Raw genomic sequence first — 10434 nt, forward strand, 5'->3', positions numbered from 1 at the left:
GCAGGCACTAATGTGGCACATGTCTATTTTGTCATTACTCCGTGCTAAGTAAGTTTGATATAACTGAGTTACAACAGATTTTTCTGTGAAAAAGTGTAAGAATTATATTTACCTCTATATTATTGTTCATTAGGCCACAAGCATCAGCAAAGTCTGGATGTTTTGTGTTGATATAAGCCAGTTCAATTGCCACTAAGTTATGGACCTAGAAAAAAGGTAAGTTAGGCTATATACAAAAATACATCAACCATATTTTACTTTGAGAAATTTATATATAAAACTTACAAAACAGACAATACCAAAAAAGTACAGGAAACGTATGCCTAAATTACTTGATAATTATATTCCAACTGATAAATCTTATGTCAAACAATAATTTACTCTAGCTTTAAAATTATTTACATTTCAGCATCTAAAACTGCATTTCTAAGAGGGAACAATAACATTAAAGTAACTACAAGTATTTTACTGTTAGGGAAAAATAGTCATCTATTTGATGCAAATCTTAATTCCAATGCTTTATGCAACTTTGCTATTAAAACTTCAGATCATCCACTATTCCATGTCACTTTTTAAGTTCATTTTCAACAATAAGAAAATAAGTTCATAACCAGGCATAAGTTAAAAATGTTAATTTTATTTGGGTAAAGGATACATCTAAAGACCTGAGGTAGTGACTGGTTAGCCTTAACTATAAAGCACCTAGTTAAAATATTATATGTAGTTCAAAATCCTTAGAGGAAAATAAAAAAGAAAAGTTAAAATTAATTTATCCAGCCCTCTACAGAATTGCTAAGTCTTTCTTTGTTTGTTTGTTTGTTTTTTGAGATGGAGTTTCGCTCTTATTGCCCAGGCTGGAGTGCAGTGGCGCAATCTCGGCTCACCGCAACCTCCACCTCCTGGGTTCAAGTGATTCTCTTGCCTCAGCCTCCCGAGGAGCTGGGATTACAGGCATGCGCCACCACGCCTGGCTAATTTTGTATTTTTAGTAGAGATAGGGTTTCTCCATGTTGGCCAGGCTGGTCTCAAACTCCCGACCTCAGGTGATCCACCCACCTCGACCTCCCAAAGTGCTGGGATTACAGGCGTGAGCTACCACACCACTAAGTCTTACAGAGAGAATAAACTTAAGCCCTTTATTATGTGCTGTCCTAACAAATCTCAGGTATCAGAATGGCACTTATCAGTCCAGAACCGGGTAAAAAGGGTCTATTAAAATGAAGGTCCAATGATTCTGTGCTATATTCAGTCTTAGACATCAGAATCTGAGGGGTGTCCTCACTAAAGAAACAGCCAAGCAGCAGCACTTACATTCCAAGGATGGTTTTGTACTCTTAGTAACCTCCACGGGGCTCACCATCCTGAGCCAAGGACCCAAATGCACTTTTAGTGATCAGAAAGAAAAACAAAAAACAAAAACCCAGCCAACAATTAGAGGCATAAGGGCAATTTTAAATGCTTATCCCATATTTCTGCCAATTTCAGCATTTTTATTTGTGTGGATAGCAGCAACCCATAGAATAGTAGCAAGCAACTATGATATTATAGTTATTAGGTCATAACAAGCAAACTGCAGAAGTGGCCAGATTACGCCGATGTACCTCAAAGTAAGAGTGTGCTATAAAGGCTCAGTTTACTGAGGCTAAAGATGGAACTAATTTTCTGTTAAGATCAGTGGTACTAAATAATACAGCAAAGCTATTCACACCCCTCAATCATAAATCTATTTTCAAGAAAACCCATGTCTGTAGGCTAACGATTAAAATATGAAGAAAAAATATACTTTATACTAGAATTATTAAAAATTTTCCTTTAAAATGAGACTGAAACTCAACTTCTTTTTCCTCCCAATACACTGGAAAACATTATGCCTAAACTCTAAAGTAACCCTATAATGTTTATTAAAAAGCAGTCAAGCAAAAATTTAAACTTTGACTCATAGTAATTACAATGATCTATGCTATAGTAGCTCACCATTTCATTTGTAACAGGCAACCTTTTACGAAGAAGACAAGTCACCACTTCAACTATGGCATCATGAAGTTTAGGAAATCGTAACAATTCCTATAAATGGTAGACGAAAGAAAAATGTAAGTTTGTTTTTTTTCTTTTTAAGACATAGTCTCACTAAGTCATCCTCCCACCTTAGCCTACCAAATAGCTGAGACTACATGGATAAGCCACCATGGCAGGCCAACAGTCATTTTCTTTTATTTAATGATCACAGAAATACTGAATTAGATTTAGAGCCTACATTTAAGAATCCTATTTCAAATCACTTTCAGGTAAGGGAACTACAGATTTTACCTTGTATCCCATCTTACACATTTCCTTCCACCCAGTGAAACCACCACTTCATGTTCTTTTCTAGTTTGCGTGAAACCTGTTACATTTCTCTCCGTTACCTGTGTACTGTAATTGCTACAGTGCTGAATGATCCTTTGCATTTCCTCATGAACCAGTTCCACACAGCGGAGGCTGGGCTCTTCTAGACGTTTGATTTGCCGCTTCACCAGTAACTCAAATGAAACCTCAGGCACAAATAAAGCAGGACGAGGACCCTGAGAAAATAAAACTTAGAACTCTTATTATATATGTAATTTCAGTGCTTCCCAAAGGTTAAGTCACATTTTTTGTATTTTTCATGCAAAATGCTTTTCAATTTCAAATATGAGAGCAAAATAAACTGTATAATTAAGTTTAAAAAGACATAGTATATGGGTAAGAAAAACTTTAACCTCATTTTTTTTACAGTCTAAAAAGCTAAGCATACTCACAGTAGCATTTCTAATGGCAGTCAAAATGTCAATAGTGTTAAGGCCACCAAGTGGATCGACAGATTCTAAGGTTCGCCCAAAAGTCTCATGGAAAATATAACAAATTCTAGCACCACCGCATCTGAAAGGCAATGAAGTATATGGTTTCTGGCATTGTGAAAGGGGAAAGAAGATACAAGTTAGAAGTCTTTCTAGACCTTTAAGTTCATCTTATTTTCTGAGAAAGCCTCAGATAAACAATTTCATTCATTCCCATTACCATGTGTTCTAATTCAACTCATTATGAACTAGTTTCTCTAATTTTTTTAAATGGGAAAAGGAATCATTAAATGATAAGTGTGTGTATATATATATATATATATATTTGTAAATATAATACATGTTCTGACATAAAACAACAGTTAACTAAGAATTGCTAAGCACCTTTTCGCTGCCCTAGTTTTCCTCAACTAGAATATAAGCTCCTTGAGAATAGGAAACAGTGCCTTATATTTATTTCCATTGATTCACAATCTGAAGTAGAGGTTGGCAAACTTTTTCCATAAAGGGTCACATAGTTAGTATTTTAGGCTTTTCAGGTCATACAGTCTCTGCTGCAACTACTCAACTCTACCATTAAGCACATAAGCAGCCACAGACAATATGTAAATAAATAAGCATAGCTTGTTAGCCAGACTTGTCTGAAACTCCTGACCTCAAGTGATCAACCCGCCTTGACCTCCCAAAGTGCTGGGATGACAGGCATGAGCCACCCGTGCCCAGTCCTACTCTTGCTTTACACAAATTAAATCTCTTTTTGTTGTTTTTGTTTTTTTGGTTTTTTTTGAGACGGAGTCTCGCTCTGTTGCCCAGGCTGGAATGCAGTGGTGGGCTCTTGGCTCACTGCAACCTCCGCCTCCCGGGTTCAAGTGATTCTCCTGCCTCAGCCTCCCAAGTAGCTGGGACTACAGGCATGCGCCACCATGCCCAGCTAATTTTTGTATTTTTAGTAGAGATGGGGTTTCACCACAATGGCCAGAATGGTCTCGATCTCTTGACCTCATGATCTGCCCGCCTCAGCCTCCCAAAGTGTTGGGATTACAGGCATGAGCCATCGCACCCAGCCTTAGACAAATAAAATCTCTTGATATAGTTACTGAGCACCTTATGTTTCCTATCTTGTTTAATAACTAGAAACCCTGGTATTATCTTTTTCAAATTCAAGTCCAGTTGAATTGTACAAATACCTTTATAATGCCTCCCCAAATCATCCCTTCCTCTCTATTTTTACAACCACTATTGAGTACCTTTTTATAGTAGCTCAGGTAAAAGGTACTAGTCTAATATTATGCTAACAGAAGTAAGCCATGCACAAAAGGACAAATACTGAATGATTCAATTTATATGAAGTATCTACAATAGGCAAATTCAGACACAGAAAGTAAATTTGGCCTGACACGGTGGCTCACACCTGTCATCCCAACACTTTGGGAGGCCGAGGCGGGCAGATCACCTGAGGTCAGGAGTTCAAGACTAGCCTGCCCAACATGGTGAAACCCAGTCTCTACTAAAAATACAAAAAAATACAAAAATTAGCCAGGTGTGATGGTGGGCACCTGTAGTCCCAGCTACTCAGGAGGCTGTGGCAGGATGATTGCTTGAGCCTGGGAGGCAGAGACTGGCCCAGACTGTGCCACTGCATTCCAGCCTCGGCAATAAAGTGAGGCGCTGTCTCAAAATTAATTAATTAATTAATTAATTAAATTAGAGGTTACCAGGGCTGGAGGAGAGGGGAATGAGGAGTAATTGCTTAATAGATAAGAATTTTGGCTGGGCGCAGTGGCTCATGCCTGTAATCCCAGCACTTTGGGAGGCTGAGGCAGGCGGATCACAAGGTCAGGAGTTCGAGACCAGCCTGGCCAGCATGGTGAAACAGCATCTCTATTAAAAATACAAAAAATTAGCCGGGCATAGTAGTGCGCACCTGTAATCCCAGCTACTCAGGAGGCTGAGGCAAGAGAATCCCTTGAACCCAGGAGGCGGAGTTTGCAGTAAGCCGAGATCACGCCACTACACTCCAGCTTGGGCAATAGAGTGAGACTGTCTCAAAAAAAAAAAAAGGGGGCGGGGGGGCTGGGTGCAGTGACTCACGACTGTAATCGCAGCATTTTGGGAGGCCAAGGCAAGTGGATCATGAGTTCATGAGATCAAGACCATCCTGGCTAACACGGTGAAACCCCATCTCTAATAAAAATACAAAAAAAAAAAAAATTAGCCAGACATGGTGGCACACGCCTGTAGTCCCAGCTACTGGGGAGGGTGAGGCAGGAGAATCACTTGAACTTGGGAGGCGGAGGTTGCAGTGAGCCGAGATCGCGCCACTGCACTCCAGAGTGGGCGACAGAGCAAGACAGAAAAGACTTTGTATCTACAGTCTTGTTCCTAGACACCCTTCCTGTCTTATCTCCTATTATGTCCCATCACTACACATGCTGTTCTACAAAAACATTATTCTTGCATTATTCTTTGCTGTTCCCAAGCCTGAAACACCCTCTCATTACTGGCTTCTCAAATTCTATTCAGAGCCCAATTCAAATGCCTTCTTAAATGTGGAGCTCTCCCAAACCCTGAAATAAATGTCAATGGTCTCTCTTCAATGTCTGAAATGCTTCATTAGGTAGACACAGATAATTGGTTCATTAACTATTTATAAAGTGTTCATATATGCTATATGTACTTTTCTGAATATGAATTATATATAACAATAAGAAGTATTTAAATAAAAGTTATACTTTTGCAGCCTAATCAAGCCCAGTATTACCTTGACCTACTTTACCCACTAAACTCTTTAAAGGCCCATTTGTGGTCATCTTTATTTTTTTCAATATGCCATATATATAACCATTCAATAATTAGTCTGATAAATACTCTCTTGACGGAGTTGACCATATGAAGACCATCTCGGTTATACTAAAGTATATAGAACTACACACACACACACACACACACACACACACACACACACACACAAATGAGTTAACATATAAATCTGAACAAGCTCTGTGACTTGTACCCATGTCCATTTTCTCACTTTGTTATTGTACTGTAGTTATGCAAGATGTCCAACAGTGGGGGAAGTTGGGGAAAGGGTACACAGTGGAGGGTGAGTGGGACCTCCCTGTACATCACCCTGCAACTTCCTGTGAGTCTATAATTATTTCAGAATAAAAAGATGTTTTTAGAGAAATGGTTGGTCTTGCTAGTAGTAAAACAGTACAATATGCTAACAATATGCAATATGTAATGAAAGATTCTAAGGATATTATATCCTTTAATCTAATAAACTTACTTCTACAAATTTATCCTCAGTGTTTACTTGGACACAAGCCCCAAAGATAGATGCAGGTAGTCCATCACAGCTTATATGTGTTATATAACAGAAAACAAACTATCCAGTAGTAGGAGACTGGCCCAACAAATGAGGGTATATCTAAAAAGTAAAATACTATGCAAATCTTCAGACTGATAATGTATGAGATAGAAAGTTATTTGTTACATGATTTAAGAAATGATTCCAAGATAGGTATAGCATCTGATTTTTAAAGATACGTAGTACAGGCATCTATGTGTTATAGATGCATAGAAAAATGCCTAGTTCAATGCCAAATTTTAGGGATTATCTCGGGTTGGTGAAATTAAGGGTTTGTTTTCGTTTTCAGAGATGGGGTCTCCTTTTTTAGCGCCATCTGCTTGCAGTGCTGCCTCTTGCTCCTCCCACCACCTCCTCTTGCTCCTCCCACCACCGCTGCTGCCCTGAGTCACTGCCTGCACAGCTCCACCTACCTGGCTCCCCATACTAGCCTCTGATATTTGAGTTCTTACAACATGGCAGACATTGACAACCTGCCTAGCTAGGGTAGTTAAAAGAGGAGTGAATACTCTCAAAAACCTGCATAAGTGCACAGATAGAAGCCAAATTATATGAGGAAGTTCACAATCTTGAAAGAAAGTATGCTGTTCTCTATCAGCCTCTATTTGATAAGCAATTTATGATTATTAATGCAATTTATGAACCTATGAAGAATGTGAATGGAAACCAGATGAAGAAGATGAGATTTCAGAGGAGTTGAAAGAAAAGGCCAAGACTGAAGATGAGAAAAAGGATGAAGAAAAAAAAGACCCCAAAGGAATTCCTGAATTTTGGTTACCTGTTTTTAAGAATGTTGACTTACTCAGTGATATGCTTCAGGAACATCATGAACCTATTCTGAAGCATTTCGAAGATACTAAAGTGAAGTTCTCAGATGCTGGCCAGCCGAAGAGTTTTGTCTTAGAATTTCACTTTGAACCCAGTGAATATTTTACAAATGAAGTGCTGACAAAGACATGTAGGATAAGGTTAGAACCAGAACCAGATGATTCTGATCCCTTTTCTTTTGATGGACCAGAAATTATGGGTTGTACAGGGGGCCAGATAGATTGGAAAAAAGGAAAGAATGTCACTTTGAAAACCATTAAGAAGCAGAAACACAAGGTACATGGGACAATTCGTACTGTGACCAAAACAGTTTCCAATGACTCTTGCTTTAATTTTCTTGCCCCTCCTGAAGTTCCTGAGAGTGGAGATCTGGATGATGCTGCTGAAGCTATCCTCGCTGCAGACTTCAACATTGGTCACTTTTTATGTGAGCATGTAATCCCAAGATCAGTGTTACAGTTTACTGGAGGAGTTACTGAAGATGATGATGATGAGTATGGTGAAGAAGGTGAAGAAGCAGATGAGGAAGGGGAAGATGAAGGAGATGAGAGAAATGATCCAGACTATGACCTGAAGAAGGATCAAAACCCAGCAGAATGCAGGCAGCAGTGAAGCAGGATATATGTGGCCTTGAGGATAACCTGCACTATAATAGCCTAAACACAACTCTTACTTACTGCCTTATGTTTTTGTATTTTCTTGGTAGACTAGGTAATTTTTGTTTTAAAGGACAGGAAACTGATATTTTAAAGACCAATTTGTTCTAGCTAGCATTTTCACTAGTTTTTCTGCCAGATATGTTGAATGCACAAATTCTGTCACACATGTTCATTCATTGCTAATAATTTGGATCTTCTGGAATCTTTTTATGTAGCTCTTGGAGTACAGCTATGAAAATTAACAACTGTTAAAGGAAACACTTTTTTTTTTTTTTCCCGGAATTTTTTCCTTGAAGAACCAAAGTATTTTTTCAGCTGTCTGTTGAATAGGGTTAAGTCTGCTTGGATTAGCTGTGCCTTTCATTACTTTCTTACAGAAATGCAGGGACTTATACTAAGACAATTCATCGTTTAAAAAAAAAAAAAAATTAGCATGCGCAGTGGCTCATGCCTGTATTCCTAGCACTTTGAGAGGCTGAGGCAGGCAGATCACCTGAGGTCAGGAGTTCAAGACCAGCCTAACACAGTGAAACCCCATCTCTACTAAAATACAAAAATTGGCTGGGCATGATGGCAGGTGCCTGTAATCCCAGCTACTCAGGAGGCTGAGATGGGAGAATCGCTTGAACCCAGGAGATGGTGGTTGCAGTGAGCTGAGATCATGCCACTGCACTCCAGCCTGGGTGGCTGAGCAAGACTCGGTCTGAAAGAAAAAAAAAAATGGGCAAGACAACTATATGGTTAAGAATTTAAGAATTTCCAGTATGACCACACCCAATAACTGTATTAGATTGTTAATGGATTATTGTGTTATAGGTGAAATAGTTAACTGTAAAGTAACCTGACTCAGTATAGTTACTGGTACAATAGTGAGATGAATAAAACAGGATTTTCAGAAGTTAGCCTGAATTTAACTATACTTTTAAATTTAACCTCCATTAACTAAGCATCTTTTCTATGTAGTAGGATCTACCTTCTGCTTCCCTGGAAAGGATGAATTTACATCATTTGACAAGACCTATTTTCAAGTTACTTGTTGTTTGTTTGCTTGTTTTTGTAGCCTAAAATAAAAATTTCAAATACAATTTTAGTTCTTACAAGATAATGTCTTAATTTTGTACCAATTCAGGTAGAAGCAGAGGCCTAGCTTGAATTAAGGGTTATACTCAGTTTTTACCACATTAGTGAAAAGGGTACCAGCTTTGGAAAGATATACTGTACTAATAAGCAAGTGTAAAAAAAAAGAAGAAGAAGAAGAAAAAAATTTTAAGCGATATGATGCTTTAAAAAAAAAAAAAAGTTAAAGTTCATTTTCTTTGGGGTAGAGCTAGAGAGAAGGCCCCAAGCTTCTGTGGTTTCTTCTAATTCTTATTGCTTAAAGTATGAGTATGTCAATTACCCATGCTTCTGTTTGCTATGTATTAAAATGTGTAGTACTGTTTATTTAACTACCTCATGGATGTGTTAAGGCATATTGAGTTAAATCTCATAAAATGTTTCTTGATCTCATTAAAAGCTCAAAATTTTGGGCCTATTTGTAATGCCAGTGTGACACTCAGCATGTTGTTCACACCACACTTTGATAACTAAACTAGAAAACAGTTCAGTTATCAACTAAATTATCAGTTAGTGATCTTTGTGTGGCATATATATATATATAAAAATATATATAAATTTTTTTTTTTTTTTGCAGACAGAGTGTCTCTCTGTTGACCAGGCTGGAGTGCAGTGGTGCGATCTCAGCTCACTGCAACCTCCAACTCCCGGGTTCAAGCAATTCTCCTGCCTCAGACTACTGAGTAGCTTGGATTACAGGCATGCACCACCACACCCGGCTAATTTTTGTATTTTTAGTAGAGACGAGGTTTCATCATGTTGGCCAAGATGGTCTCGATCTCTCGACCTCGTAATCCGCCTGCCTCAGCCTCCCAAAGTGCTGGGATTACAGGCGTGAGCCACCGCGCGCGGCCAGTGTGGCTCCTATTTTTATAGAAGTGGATGGATGCACTATTTCACAAGGTGAAAAAATTTTTTTCTGTATGACTGCGTTGTAGTACTATAGGGAGAGCACTATAGTATTGTAGTCATGACAGTAAAGTGGAAATAAGACTATTTTTGACAAAAGATGCCATTAAATTTCAGACTGTAGAGCCACATTTACAATACCTCAGGCTAATTACTGTTGATTTTGAGGCAACTTTCTTTTGACGATGGTGAGGGTGGACTATTGGATTGTCATTACAGGAAGGTCTAGGTTTCCTGCTTTTAACAAAATTACATTGAATTCATTTTTAGAAGTGATGAAAACTTCCTTTTTGAGAAGTTAGTGTTAAGGTCTTGGAAGTGAACACATTGTTTGTAGTGCTATCCATTCCTCTCCTGAGATTTTAACTTACTACTGGAAATCCTTAACCAATTATAACAGCTTTGTTCTCTTTATTTTCAAAATGATTTCCTTTGCTTTGATTAGACACTGTTTTTTTTGTTTGTTTGTTTGTTTGTTTTTGGTAACCGTAGTTCATCTAAATGCAGCTTTTTCTGAACTTTAAAGATAGAATCCCATTTTTAATGAACTGAAGTAGCAAAATCATCTTTTTCATTCTTTTAGGAAATAGCTATTGCCAAAGTGAAGATGTAGATAATACCTAGTCTTGTTATATAATGGTGATGTGGTTTGCAGAAGAATTTTCTTTATAAAATTGAGGTTTCAAGGATGTCAGTGTTTATGCCATTTTTCCAGTTCCAAAATGATTCCATTTCA

General features: G+C 38.1%; 1 protein-coding gene and 1 pseudogene across 2 annotated transcripts in view; one reads left to right on the plus strand and one right to left on the minus strand.

Moving 5' to 3' along the window:
* Nucleotides 1-10434, minus strand: part of DNM1L (dynamin 1-like) — a 45630-nt gene that overhangs the window by 11444 nt on the left and 23752 nt on the right. The window contains exons 10-13 of the mRNA XM_011979540.1: nucleotides 2778-2898; nucleotides 2406-2561; nucleotides 1975-2064; nucleotides 113-205 (exon numbers count right to left, since the gene is read on the minus strand). Coding sequence (XP_011834930.1) covers nucleotides 113-205; nucleotides 1975-2064; nucleotides 2406-2561; nucleotides 2778-2898 — 460 coding nt within the window. The remainder of the gene's footprint in view (nucleotides 1-112; nucleotides 206-1974; nucleotides 2065-2405; nucleotides 2562-2777; nucleotides 2899-10434) is intronic.
* On the plus strand, nucleotides 6045-8093 carry LOC105539328 (annotated as a pseudogene). Its single transcript, XR_001006032.1, has one exon. The product of XR_001006032.1 is annotated as a nucleosome assembly protein 1-like 1 pseudogene (transcript).

The sequence above is a fragment of the Mandrillus leucophaeus genome, unplaced genomic scaffold (genome assembly GCF_000951045.1).
Source record: "Mandrillus leucophaeus isolate KB7577 unplaced genomic scaffold, Mleu.le_1.0 Scaffold203, whole genome shotgun sequence".
NCBI lineage: Eukaryota > Metazoa > Chordata > Mammalia > Primates > Cercopithecidae > Mandrillus > Mandrillus leucophaeus.